This window comes from Artibeus jamaicensis, unplaced genomic scaffold (genome assembly GCF_021234435.1).
Source record: "Artibeus jamaicensis isolate MK-2021 breed Jamaican fruit bat unplaced genomic scaffold, CSHL_Jam_final contig_851, whole genome shotgun sequence".
NCBI lineage: Eukaryota > Metazoa > Chordata > Mammalia > Chiroptera > Phyllostomidae > Artibeus > Artibeus jamaicensis.
Window position 1 is genome coordinate 819,235 of NW_026521986.1, and position 14,560 is coordinate 833,794.

At 41.2% G+C, this 14,560-nt stretch overlaps 1 protein-coding gene across 1 annotated transcript in view; it reads right to left on the reverse strand.

Moving 5' to 3' along the window:
- Positions 1-4,866: 4,866 nt before the first annotated feature.
- The window catches only part of SLC35F4 (solute carrier family 35 member F4), a 160,373-nt gene continuing 150,679 nt past the window's right edge, over positions 4,867-14,560 (reverse strand). Inside the window, exons 5-8 of the mRNA XM_037139543.2 lie at positions 11,924-12,049; positions 9,750-9,942; positions 7,198-7,287; positions 4,867-5,170 (exon numbers count right to left, since the gene is read on the reverse strand). Of these exons, the coding sequence (XP_036995438.1) occupies positions 4,929-5,170; positions 7,198-7,287; positions 9,750-9,942; positions 11,924-12,049 (651 nt within the window). The 3' untranslated portion in view covers positions 4,867-4,928. The remainder of the gene's footprint in view (positions 5,171-7,197; positions 7,288-9,749; positions 9,943-11,923; positions 12,050-14,560) is intronic.

Sequence of the window (14,560 nt, forward strand, 5' to 3'; positions counted from 1 at the left end):
CTAGCCTGCCAGGCCCACCAGGATCTCCTGTGCTAGGTGTTCTTTGTATTTGTGACAAGGGTTTATGGATAAGAAAGAGGATTTGTACTTAAATATCAGAAACATTCTAACACTTGGCCGGTTATACTGTTCACTCTTCTATTGCTTGCATGTCCTTCTCCAAATGGGTTGTCCTCTGGTACATCCTGACAAAGCGCCTGCACAAAATTAACAGGCATGCAAAGCCTGGGTGAGCAAAATTGATTGGCCTATAATTTGTTTGCAAAGCAATCAGAACATGGCTGAAGTGATTTTAATTTCAGAGCCCAAGTTGCCAGTCTGTTTTTTGACAGGCAATTAGTTCCACTGGCTGGGCCAGCACGCCCTGGCATGGTGCGCTGAGGGGAACTGGGTAAATGGGGACAGCGTAGCCTGTTTTGCTGTCTCCTGTCAGGCTTCTTTTGTCTCTCTGGCTTATTCTGGGTAAAATTCCCTGCTCTGTACCAGGTTCTGTGACTGCTGAGCATAGTGCTGTGGATATGTGCTCTTGATAAGGACTTGGAGGAAGGTAAACAGAGGAAACCCTGACAGTAGTTAATAATTCTAGATTGGCACTGTGTTAAGCTCTTCTACACATGATTTTATTTAATATACTGGCAGCCTCAAATGATAGGTATTAATATCCTTATTTTACTGATGATGAAGTCGAGGGGCACAGAGAGGTTAACAGTCAGCCAAAGTCGCACTTTTCAGAAATGCAGTCGGATTGTGACCCAGGGGCTCTCTTCCCTGAATGATGTGGCTCATTCAGTCACCTGGGAGCCACTGACTCCTGGACTTTGGGGAGGAACCAGGTTCGGATGAACAGGCAAGACAATGGCAACCTCAACGAGGCACTTCCACCCATGAGGGTGGGGACTTTGTCAGTATTTTCCCAACCCAACTGAACTTGACTCATTGAATGTGTATCGTAAGCACCTGGGAGGCACAGCCATATGGGTTCAGTGACTGAAATATATTACCCTATTTGACTCTCACCACGGCAGTGAGAAGTAGCAAGGCAAGGTATTATTATCTTTATTTATGACTACTTTACTTGAATCAAAGAGTGTATCTCACACTCCCAAAGTGATTTAAACAAATTTCTGAGTTGTTGTGGTTTTAATTATTGTGGTAACAACTTACCTATTAAGGCTAAATTTGCCAGAGGCAGAGACCATTTCCTATACATTTTGTGATGCCTTGCTCACAGTGCAGAGAGAGGACGTGTCTGTGATGACAGAATGTTCTGGCAGACAGTGCTGCTCTAGAGACAGGCAGAAGCCAGCTGGTGTTCATCTGACATAATATCCTGTTTCAGAGCCGGAAGCAGAGCTTAATATTATTTTTGAATGAATAAGTGAAGGAATACCATACTGGAGGTGTTTTCTTAATATAGACTAAGCTAATTACAGTGATCAGTCACAGGGTGAATTAGTACTTTCCAGGGTACCTGACTCCATTTTTCAAAATGAATCGTTAAAAAGAGCAAAACAATTCATTTCTTAAACCTGTCAAAATACAATTTTAAATGCCATGCTAAGTAATGGCAAGATACCGGAGTGGGTTAGTCAGTGATTACTGCTATTTAGTAGTAATTTGAAAACAAAGTAAGAGCAATGTTTGTACCCATATGACATTTAAATAGTCAAAACCAACTTGACTTAAATTATGAATTAACTCATATTTATTAATAATATATATCATTTATTTCGTGAAGCTTAAAGTGAGTCATGGTGATTATTTTAGTTAATATCATGTTATCTGTCTATGCCAGGGGACTAGCATTTTCTTCTCAAAAAAAAAAAAATGACGGAGCAACGAAAGAATGTTAAAGTTTTAATGTACCACAGGGCCCAGCCAGCAGGTGTGGTATCCTGAGTCCCCTCTACTTGCCCTATGATTGTCTCACCTACGCCTTTGGGGACATTTGAATTTAAAAAAAACATAATAAAACAGATGTGAGAAAGGCTTGGCTTCTTGCACTAAGTTTTCCAGGAAGTGCAGATTATCTTCGATTGCTAGCTGCCCTAACCAGCCTGTTAGGGAAGAAAATGCCTTTTATCAATTTAGTAAGTTGGCATTTTATGGAAACACAACAAAGGCTATGGTGCATTGAACCCTTTTGGTCTTTAACCAATCTCATGTGTGAGCCTGCCTACCCTCAGCTACGACTGGTCTAATAGAGTTTGTGTAAAACAACCCATTCACTCATCCTTTAAATGTCTGCAAGTGCCAGGCACTGTGCTGGGAACACAGTGAGCAGTGCTCCACAGTCCCACCTTCGAGGAGCTTATGGTCTACTGGGAACGCAGATGAGCAGACTGACAGTTACTGTGGCGGACGGTCAGTGCCATGCTGGTGATAACAGAGGTTTCTAAAGAAGCCACATCGTTCAGCACGGGGGGTAAGAAAAGGCTTCCTGGGAAAATAAGACCAAAATGTTGTCGTGAAGCCTAGGTAAGTGTTATTCAAGTGATGAGAGAGGAAAAGAGAGTACAAAAAAGAGAGCATGCCTTTTTTTTTTAAAGATTTATTTATTTATTTATTTATTTATTTATTTATTTATTTATTTATTTTTAGACAGAGGAGAAGGGAGAGAGAAAGAGAGTGAGAGAAACATCAATGTGTGGTTGTTTCTCAGAGACCCCAAACAGACCTGACCCCACGATCCAGGCATGTGCCCTGAGTGGGAATTGAACTGACAACCCTTTGGTTCTCAGACCTGCGCTCAATCCACTGAGCCACACCAGCCAAGGCAGGAGAACATGTCGTGATTGAAGAACTGCAAGAAGTGTAGTGTCACTAAAACATAGGGTTTCCGGGGTACCAGTGTGGTATAGTGGAATGAGGCCCTGGAGTTGTGTTGTCCCATATGGTAGTGAGTAGCCACATAAATTTAATTTAAAATTAATTCAAAGTAAATAAAATTAAAAATGCAGGCCTCGAATTTCTCTAGCTGTGCCTGGAAAGCTTGATAGCCACTTGTGGCTACTGTGTCGGACTGTGAAGATAGGGAATAGTTCCATCATCAGAGGAGGTCCTATTAGATAATGCTTCTCTGGCCACTGATGGGCAGGGGCCATTTAATTAACTTTGAATGACAAGTGGAGGTGCTTGGGCCTTATTCTGAGGACAATGAGATGCCACTGAAGTATTTTACACAGGGGAGTAGAATGATCAAAATTATGTTAGAAAAGTCACTCTACAGAGCACAAAAGGGATGAGAGAGGCAAGACTGGGAGTTGGAGAGACCAATGTAAGGAGTGTCTTTCATTCATCAGGAAAAGGTGATTTGGCCTAGAATAGGTAACATTGTAGGGAAGTGTATAGAATCAAAAAATATTCAGAAAGGGAAGCAACAGGACTTATGGTTTAGATGTGGAAGGTGAGGATAAGAAGTTAAGGTTGATCTCTGGCTTGGGTAGCCAGTGATTGATGGTACCATTTACCTAGACAGGGAACAAGGGAGAGGAAGGAATACTGTATTTTGCCATGTATAATGCTCCCCCATATTTTGTGCACATTATATACAGGAGTATTATACCCATAATATGTAATCATTACACCCATGTATAATGTGCGTCCTTATTTTTCTCTAAAAATTTTGGGCCAAAAATGCTCATTATACATGGCAAAATACAGTATGTCTGGGGAGGAAAGATGGTAAATTCAACTTTGCTCTTGAACCTGAAGTGAGTAATGAAGTATCTAATTTAGCTTGCAGAAGGCATTTGGATAGTCTATTCTGAAGCTCAGGGACCAATTGGGGCTGGAGATGAAAGATTTTGAAGCCACCAACATCTGGATGACATTTGAAGCATGGGAGGAGGTAAGACCCCCCCATGGGAAAATGTGGAATGAGATGCTAAGAAAACCAAGGACGGAACACTGATGGTGACGAGATCAGCCTAGGAAGAGAGGCCCAGAGAGGCAGACAGTGAGGGAGAAAGAGAACCAGGAGACTAAAGTGGATCTAGGAGAGGAGACTATTTTAGGGAAAAAAAGGAGTAGTCATGTCAAATGTTGCAGAGAGGACAATCAAGTAAGGGTTGAATGGTGTCAATAGGTTTTTCAAAAGAGAGGTCATTGGTGACTTCGGTGAATGACCTTTTGGGAGAATGATGGGGGCAGAAGGTGGATTGTAGTGGATTGAAGAGTGAATGGGAGTTGAAGAAGTAAAAGCAAATATAAATGACTCTTGCAAAAAAACTTTGTGGTGAAGGGCTTTAGAGGTGGCTGGTGACAGATGTTCTCTCTGTCACCATTGTGCCACTTTCAAATGTCTATCTCCTATTAGAGATATTTGTAACCTCTCTCATGCTCAGTACTACTCCAAGCACATTGGAAATACAGATGGGGTCTTCTGCAATACCTCTCACATCTTAATTTCTAGTGTAGGTCTTGCACATAGAAGAAGGCGCTCTGTTGATATGTTTAATTACTTTCCAGCTTTCAAATTTAAGGTTGTTAATATATAATATATATATATATATATAAAATATAAATATATAAAAAGTATGTATCCTTTTCAAGTGTTTTCCTTTTAGACAACTTTCTCTGAATGAAAAGGTCTCAATTTCAGGTGGGAAAAAGTAATGACAAGCCCATAATTTAATAGAATTTCATGTTTTCAGGAAATTTTGTGAATCAGTAGGAAGGAAATTCTACCCTGCCAAACCCAGAAGAAATAAAACAAGAATGAATATATTTTAATAAAAAATTTTATTATGATTATTTATACCAGTTCCTTGATATGCATATAAATGTAAACTTTTATTGTTGGCATTATTTCACATATGACTTATCCAAATTCAGAGTTAATAATGTCGTGTGAGTATACAGGTAGTGAGAAAGTTTTATTATATTCACAGAATATACATACACGTGCATTCAAAATGTGTTTCTCCTTAAGCCAGTGGTATAGACACTGTCCCATTGACCCTGCTTCTGCTTCGCAGGTGCACACTGGAATCTGTGAGGTCATCCGCATGCTCCTCACTCTTCTTTTCCTTCAGGCTGTTGATGAATTTCAGGGTAATTTCATCCCACTCCTCTGGCAATAGCATCAGCAGGAATCCAATGCAGATGATGATGGTAGCAGCCAGGCGCACGACATTGAATATCACCTCCTGCTTCAGGAGATCCACAGCTAAGTAAGAAATATCACGTCAGTCACCATCTATGACTATTTCTAAGCTTTTTTTAAAAAAAAAAATGATCCAACTCAGGGCTACTTCTGGAGATTTCCAAAGGTCTTCCTTGTTCTTTCAAGCTCACCTTTCCTTTTTCTACAGCATTGTCTGTGGTGTTCCCTTTATCTGCCTTTCATTCCTTATCTTTAAATCATAGTTATCCCTTAAGGCCCCTGTGATCTGATTTAATTACTTCTTAGGACTTTTCCTCTCCATCCTTTCAGAGCCAAGTTGGTTAATGTTTAGGTCATTGCACATGCTATTCTTTTAAAATTTTTTGATTGAGGTAATAATCATATAACATAAAACTAACCATTTTAAAGTGAACTTAGTGGCCTTTAGCATATTCATCATGTTGTATAATCATCACCTCTCTCTGCTTCCAAAACATCTCCATCACTTTAAAATAAAACTTCTCATCCATTAAGTAGCTACCAACCCCTACCTCCTACCCGCTGGCAACCACCAATCTACTGTTTGTTTCTATAGATTTACTTATTCTGGAGTCACGCTATATGTGGTCTTTTGTGTCTGACTTCCTTCACTTAGCAAGATGTTTTTGAAGTTCATCTAGGTTGTAGCATGCATTCATACTTTTTCTCTTTTTATGTCTGAATAATATCCCATTTTATAGATCAAAATTTGTTTATCCATTCATGTGTTGATGGATATTTATGTGTTTCTGCCTTGGCCATTGTGAAGAGTACTGCTACTCACATTCATATACAATGATATATTTGAGCCCCTGTTTTCAATTTGGGGGTGTATGTACCTAATAGTGGAATTGTTGGTCACACACATTCTGTTCTTTTTTCATGGAATGCCCTTTCCTCCTCATACCTACTTCATCCAACTACACCCTCTACTAGATCTCTCCATTTAGGCTTCTTGCAGGGAGACTTCTTGGTTGCACCTCCTGTGAGCTATCAGAGCATTCAGTACATGCCTCTATCAAAGCAATTCTCTTTTGTCTCCCTCTTGATAATATGTAGTCCTGAAAGCAGGGACTGTGCCTTGCCCAGGATTGCTCACCAGGGCTATCACAGCTTCAAGCTGCTCTAAGTGCTCAGAGACTACTTGTTGAATGAATGAATCCATAGATGAATGAATAAACTTTCTTGACAATGCCATTCCTCCCTAACATTCCTTTCCACTGAATATCTTATAGTCTTTGGAGTCTGTCACACAACTGACATTTAATGATAAATTACTTTGTAGAGCTCTAAGTGATTTACTGTATGGTGGTCTCATTTTCCAATGCAGGCATAAGCTTCTTAAGGGAACAATAATATCACGTTTTCCTGTCTCTTCTACAGTTCTAATCCCCATAGTAAGTGCTCAAGAAACACTTTCTGATTGTCCTGAGGCAAAGAAAGATGGAATGGAACCATGCATTTTAACGTTAGGAGGACTGTGCAGTCATCCAGATCACCCACTTCCCTTCCTTGTTCCACCAACAGGTTTTATTAGAAAGATTATCCTGGAAAAATAACTTCTCCTCTTGTCGCTGAAGTGAACCAAATTGCTTTTTTCCTATCCCTGTTCCAGAGAGCCATCTGCTGTGCCCCCGGGAAAAGCTTCTGCAGCTCCGCAGGGTTGGGCTGATAGGGAGCCAACACCCTGTACGTCTCCTACACTTTCATTAGTGATGTTTACTTGAGAGTCCTATGCTGGGATGCCTTTTGTTTCCATAAAATTTCCTCTAAAAATACCCCAAAATTAGGTTGTCAGGGAGATTACATGAAACCCAAATGATACATTCAGTATTTAATTCTAAAAACACAACCAAGTAAAAACAGTGTTTATAGCTGCAAATTTGAAATCTGTTGCATAGTTATTCTGTTGATGCCACCTTCGTGATATTTAAAAACATTTTCCCAGGCAGGCAAGGGACATAATTCACAATTGCTCAGAGAAACAACTCAGGGTGCAAAACAAACATGAGCAGGAGACTTACTGTGCACACGTCAAATCGTACCAGTACCTGCATTTCCAGGAACACTGAGCAGGGTCCCAATGGAGATTAGGATTGGGTATGTCAGCACCACGCCGACATTCACCAGGATGTTGAAGACTGTAAAACAAAGGAGGATATTGAGGATATTGGAGGATAGAGGGGAATTGATATGCTAGGTGCTTTCCTTCTTAACATAAAATAACCAATGTCTGTGCTAAACTGTCGGCGCCTTCGGCCAGTTAATTCTCGAATTTTGGAGACAGATGTATGCATCTCTCATCAGAAGTAAGCTTCTTGTTTTTCTCCTCTGCCACTCTGGCTGCCTGACCTCCTGCCTGCTGGATGAAAGGGTGTATGGAACAAACGCAAAGAGGTGGGATCATCAATTTGCCATGCTGGGATACTACACCCCTTGGGGTGTGGAGACCATGCTGTTGGCGAGGAACCAGTGTCCCGCCGGCACGGGCAGCATCCAGCCTTGCAGGCTTGCTCAGAGGTGTGTATTAGACGTGTCTGGGGATGCATGTTAGAGGAGGGCTACTTGGCAACAACTGGAGATTGTGTGTGTGCAGGTGGGGCCGCAACCAGTGAAATTTTGGCTGTGATTGTCCCCAGTTAGATTGGTTTGGGCCAGGAAATTGTCCAGGCACCTTTCATTAGGATGTTTGGTCTTGCGGAAACATTGCTACTGATTTCTACTTAACTTAGCAGAGGTTATGACAGGTCATAACCACATATTTTTGGTCTTCAAATGTAGAATTCAAAGGACCAACAATTAGCTGAAGTGTTTCCTGTCCTGCTTAAGACCTCCCCTTAGGGCCTGGGCCAGAGTGTAAAAAGATGACTCAGCGCCTATGGGGGTGGGGCGGGAAATAAGAGCATATTTTTCTTCTAAGAATTGCTCTGCTGTTTCAGATTGTGTTTCAGATTATGTCACCTTGATAAAGAAAGTCAAGCGAGGGTTGGCAGATGTCTTGTAGGTCAAATCTTGTGGGTAAACATGGAGTGGGCAGAGGGGGCTGTCTTAGGTGGAGTGAGGAAAGAGTAGCAACATGAAAAGGATTTGATTCTGAGCAAAGAGACACTGGTCACTGGGTGGGGGTGTTTGCTGGGCCCGAGAAGAGCAGGCTTGTTAATGTTCAAGTACCTCTCACGTCAAGTTACAGCAGGGGCACAGCCTGAAAGTGGGAGGCCCTTGGTGAGGCAGGCAGCCTCAGAGTTACAGGGAGTAAAATACTAAAAAGGGAGAAAAAATATTAAAAAGAGTCCAGGTGACCTTTTCTTGGTCATCAGGCAGGCCATAGCCTGCTTGGCTGAGCCACCGAGCCCAGTGCTACTTCGTTGCCTTGCTTAGTGAGGGCTGGTATCTCACATTCCTTCTCTGTGCACAGCTAGAACGGGCTGTTTAAGATGCAGATCTGAGCCTGTTGCCTCCCTGCTGAGAGATTAGTAAGTAAATGTCATATGATCTCACTTATATGTGGAATCTAATGAACAAAATAAACTGACGAACAAAATAGAAGCAGGCTTGGGTCCACGGACCAGATTGACAGCTGTCAGAGATGAAAGAAAGTGAAGAAAGAGATTAACCGAAAAGCATATGCATGACACACAGACACAGACAACAGTGTGGAGATAGCCAGAGGGAAAGAGGTGTGGGGGTGTAGGTGGAGCTGGGCAAAGCAGCAGGGTGGGGGGTGGAATGGGGACAGAAAGAGACTTTGCTTGGAGGGACGGGCACAGGATGCAGTGTGCGAATGATGTTTTATTGAGTTGTACACTTGAAACCTGTATGGTTTTGTGAACCAATGTCACCCCGATAAGTTCAATTAAAAAGTAAGTGGATTTTAAATTCAACCCTGTGACCCAGCTGGTGTGGCTCAGTGGATTGAGTGCTGGCCTGTGAACCAAAAAGTTGAGCCAAAGCGTCACCAGTTTGATTCCCAGTAAATAACACATGCCTGGGTTGTGGGCCAGATCCCCAGTAGGGGGCACAAGAGAGGCAACCACACACTGATGTTTCTCTCCCTCCCTCCCTCCCTTCCCCTCTCTAAAAATAAGTAAATAAAATATTAAAAAATAAATAAGTAAATCCAACCCTGTCAATGTGGCTTTTCAGGTCCTTCATTACCGGCTGCCCTCCCGAATGTCATTTTCATCTTCCTCACCACTGTTCTTGCATTCAGTGCTCCAGCCACTTTGAACCACTTTGAGTTCCTTGAGTAAGAGTGTCCCTCTGTCCCTCAGCCTGACACATGGTGGCACACTTGGAACCCAACAGCATCATACAGTAGAGCAGGAAGCATGGACGAGGCTGCTTGCAGCCCCAGGGTGATCAGAGTGGCTGGACCTCCAGCTCGCACTTTAACCCCTGGGAGGCACACCGGTTGGAGAGCTCTGATCTAACCAAGCAATAGCCTGCAAAGAACCTTCCAAATTCAATAACATGAACCAACCTTAGGTAAGTTTGGGAAATAGAGGACAGAGGTACCCAAGGAAACAATCTAATGTGATGATTTAACTATCCAAGGGAACTTCAGTGACATGGGGAGTGGAAGGCAAAACACGGGGTCACTTACCCAGCCACAGCCCTGCCATCCCACAGAGACAGCCCCAGGGCAGAGCCGCGAAGGAGGACCAGTGCTCCACCTTGGTGAAATACAGGATGACCGGGGCCAAGGAGATGACGATTAAGTTGAAGAAACCCACCGTGGAGACAAAGTGTGCCGCTTCCCCGAAGTTGGCACTTCCGAGAAACATCTTAAACAAAACCTGGAATGGGAAGAAACCCTTAAGCCACACCAGAAAGGTGAGTTCTATTCACCTACTCAGGGAGCTAACTGGCCCGGTGTTTATCCTCCATGTCTTCTTACCTGCCACCTCCATGACATCCCATGTGGTGCTGAGATACGGAGCTAAAATGCCCTGTAGCCTTCATGTGAAACAGCAAGTGCCAGGAGACAAATTCCTTATGGTGGTGGAAACTGCGGGGACACTACACACTGTGCTGAGCACCGTGACCAGTGTGGTGGTATAGGGTGGGTCATAAAGAAAAGCGGGAAAACCCAGGAAAATCTTCTAGTTTGAGATGCTGTCAATTTTCCCCTCCAAGCATGGGATTCATTTCACTCTTGTTTGGACAGAGACTGAAAATCATATTGGATAGGGAGAGCCTGTCATTATTCGTTGAGGTAAATAACAATGATGCCTTGGATTTATAAATACTTTTCTCTCAGAGCTTAAAATATTTTCACAAACACTGTTTATTCTTCAGATTAAAAAATCTTTTTCTCTGGATTGTAAATCTGTGGACAGAGAAAGATGGCAAGAAGGCATGAACGGCGAACCTAGTGTCGCGTGTCAGACTGGGGAGGAACCAGGACTCTAGTCCCTACATCTTGGTTTTGTTAACCCCTTCGCTTCCTATGTGAGTCCTCAAACAATGGAGAATGAAGCAGATCTCTGTGGCTCTCATACAAGTTTGTGCATGTCAGCAAATACTACCTCTCCTGTAATGGGTCCACCTGTAACATGGTCAGGAGAATCCTGTCTATCAGATGGCCATCCTGGTCACACAGTGATGCCAGATAGTGCTTTTAATTTCTATTGGACTTATTATTATTTGTTCTTTTGAGAGACTTAATCAAGAGACCTTGATCAGATACTAGTCTTTGGTCACATCAGACATCTCAGTGGAGTCTCAGTTGGGGGCAAGTTAGACACGACTGGTGACTGAGTGAACACTCGTCAAGCTTGTCACGCAGAATCAGTGGGCCAGGAAATGTCAGGATGGAGACAGACTCAGTGTCCTCTGAGCTGCAGTGCTGGCAGATAATGAGAAAAGGCGTCCACGAGAAAGGCAAAGGGCATTTTCTGCCTTTCAGAGAGAATTTTCTCATTCAAACACCAAGAGAGATAAAAGTGGAATAAGTCCTTTAGCTACATCCAGAAAGTTGGCTCTGAAATGTGGAGCTTTGGGGCATACCCTTTTAGATCTGCTCTCTAGTCCTCACTTCTGAAGTTAAGAGCAATGATTGAATAGAATTTTCATTGACGACAGCAGTTCCAGGAGAGAAAGAACAGTGAGTACACAGTGCAAGCCAGGAGTATCCTTCAGAGAGGAAGAGAGACTCTTCATTTTGCTAATAATACGAACTTGTGTGGCAGAGTCAATATGTAGCAAAAGGTAACTTTTCAAACGACAGCTTGTTTATTAATTTTAACACCTCAATTGGAATTAAGATAATAACCGTAGGTAGGTCAAGTAAAGAAACATAAAGAGGGGAGAGGTCTTTCTCCGCCTCTGCTACAACTGATTGATGATGCGGGAGGTGTGTTTTAATCTTGGCTCTATCACATCCTAGTTGTATGACTTTGGGCGAGGTACTTAATGTTTCAAACCCTCAGCATCCTCCTCTGTCATTCAAACAATATTAACACACCAAATGCAAAAATATTTATAAGAATTCGATGCCTCCATTATTTCAGAGCAAACAATTGAACACTTCATGGAAGTTGCTAAATGCTTCCTCAAACTCAGTTCCCTCTTTGAAATCGGGGATAAACACCTTTGTCTCATGAGGGTGCGATCACAATTCTCTGGCAGGTGCCCAGCATGTAGCAAGCACTCAGTAAATGGCACTTATTAAACCAGCTTTATTTGTTTCTAGCCGAGATTTTCTCTGCCCTTCCTTTATTATTTAAGTCTAAGCTGCAGACGACAATTGACTACGTAAGAAAGCGCACAACATACCTTATACAACGCGGACGTAGAGGCGGAGCCCACCGCAAACGCCACGCCTACGATCGAGTCCGCATGGAAATTATCTGCGTAAGCCATCATGACAATGCCTGTAATTGCCATTATCGTGGCAACTATCTGTCGAATAGAATGCACAGAAATAAGAAAATAAACAACAAAAAAAATAAATAAAAATCTGATGACTCCATATTCCTGAGCAAGCAATTGAAGACTTCATGAAAGCTGCCAAATGCTTCCTCAAACTCAATTACCTCTGTACACTGCTGTTTCATTGTAGAAGGGGTTGTATTAACAAGGAATCGGTATATTCAGGAGATATCCAGACAGAGAATATAAAAGCTGCTCACATTCAAATCAAGGACTAAAGATTCTAGTTTAGTTTTTTTGGTTCAATTTTGTAGAGATTTATACCCATATTGGTGAACTACAGTTAGTGGGAAGCCAGTTCTAAGCCTTTTCATCTATACTGCATTCTTTTTCTTCAAACATTTAGCATACATTTTAATCAGCTCCTTGGATCAATGCATGTTGGTAAAGACTTCCACATAACCAGAACTTGACTAGGGAGACTTCATACTGATGCAGCCAAGAGGCCAAATTTAGGGCAAAAGGAAAAAAGAAAGTGAGTAATCTCACAATGATTTATAAGGAGCAAGCTTGCACTGCCACTTGGAATGTCAAATGGAAGCTAGTTCTTCCTTTTGTTTTCATGTAAATTAAGCCACAGAGAGATAGTTTTATTTCATTGTTCTAGAACATAAATCACAAAGTGAAATGTTCATAATTTGATTGCAATCATAATGGTTGACTGTAAATTGGTATGATGCTTGGCATATTTAAAACAAGAGTTGACCCCTTTGTGAAGTGCTGATTTGCATCTGTTTCTTTAATTGTCTTCAACTGGAGCGATTCAGACATTTCACAGTTGCCTCACTGACTTTAAAACCAAAGTGCAACTTTGTAAGAAATTTAAACATATGTGGCAATTAATTTTGTTAAGCTTCAGTTCTGAGTATTCCCAAGTAAATCAATTCCCCTGCTGAGCTGCAAAAGCTACCTCAGAAGTTACAGATAGCCTTTTCGCATGGATTTCCTTGCCCCTCTGAACATTTTTAGTGAATTATTTATTACAACAAAGTGTAGATCTTTAACAAGGAACTGTGTGCAGTGCATGATAATGATGACATGTAATTTAGATGCTGCTAAAGCAATTCTTTTGTTAATAACCACCAAAAGCAAGTGCACAGTCGGCTTCAGAGCCAGCTCCATACTAAAGCGTCCTTTATGGAAAACAGCAGGAGAACTTGAGAACAGACGCTGACATGTCAGCAGTGAAAAACTGTCTTCATAAAGTGTGATCCGGGGGGCTGCTTGATGGGAAGCGTTTCTCTTGCTGAGTGAATATCATATTCTCCAAAGCTGCCGGGCACATGTTCTAGTTAGACTGTGCCTCAGACTGTAGGGAATAAAATGTAATATACACACCATGAGGTGTCAAGGAAATTTTCCAAACAAGAAGTAATAGATTCATAAATAAACATGGCGAGGGGGTTATCTAGACCTGGAAATTCTGGGAGGGCTATCATTTTCTTTGATTTGTGGATTTATCGTTCAGCCAGGGATTTGCAGCAATTCTTTGGGCAGTCTGATTTCAGACAATGAAAAGGAACATAAGACCTTTGCAATTTCTGATTTGTTTTTGTGTTTAAATAATGTCCAGGGGTTAAAGTATTCAGGAGCATACATAAATCTCCCTCATAAGACCGAACTTGTAGGGTAATAAATTTGAATTAATATTTGTGGGGTGTTTTTTGAGGGGCCAAGCACCAATTGTATTTTCTTGGTCAAATAAATACAACAGGGTTAAAAGAACACAGTATTAATCCTAATGATTTTTAACACAATGTGCTGTTTCATATTTTAAATTATTATAAGTTTCTATACTCTATAATTCTGGGTCTAGAAAATTATAAAAACAAACAGCCCATATGAACAAACAAAAAAAGCAAAAAACAAAATCACTGACTAGGAAGAGATGAATATTTAAAACTTTTATCCCCAGGATCTGACCCTAGTTGGGGACTGTTCTTTTCCGGAGTCACCCATTATTAACAAGATATATGTATAATATTATTATTATAAGTTTTCTCAAGATAGGCATTAGGCATGGACAAAGATTACATAATTTTATAGCAATTCCAAATTAGAACCATAATGGGCCTCTTTAACTCTCCATTACATTTTACATTCAAGTGCCTGTGGAAATATTGGTCTGGATGATGTAAATTGACATATCAATTACAGCAATGTATCTCTCGATTGCCTTCATGGAGAGAAGCATTTTTCACTTCAGGGGGTCAGACAACACTGTTAGTTAAGTTCTAAAAGCATGAAAATCTGAATATTTGAGATGTTAGAAAAAATTTCTCTCTATGGTGTGAACAGTAGTTTATAGGTTAATAATTTATAGGTTTATATAGGTTTCCTGGGGAGAAAGACAAGTTAAATTATTTTCCATTTTTATTTAAATTTTACAACTATCTGATAGAAAAAGTTCTCTGAGACCAAGTTTTAAGAAATTTTCAATATGCTTCTTATCCACACCATTAGCACTAAGTAAGGGAAGGG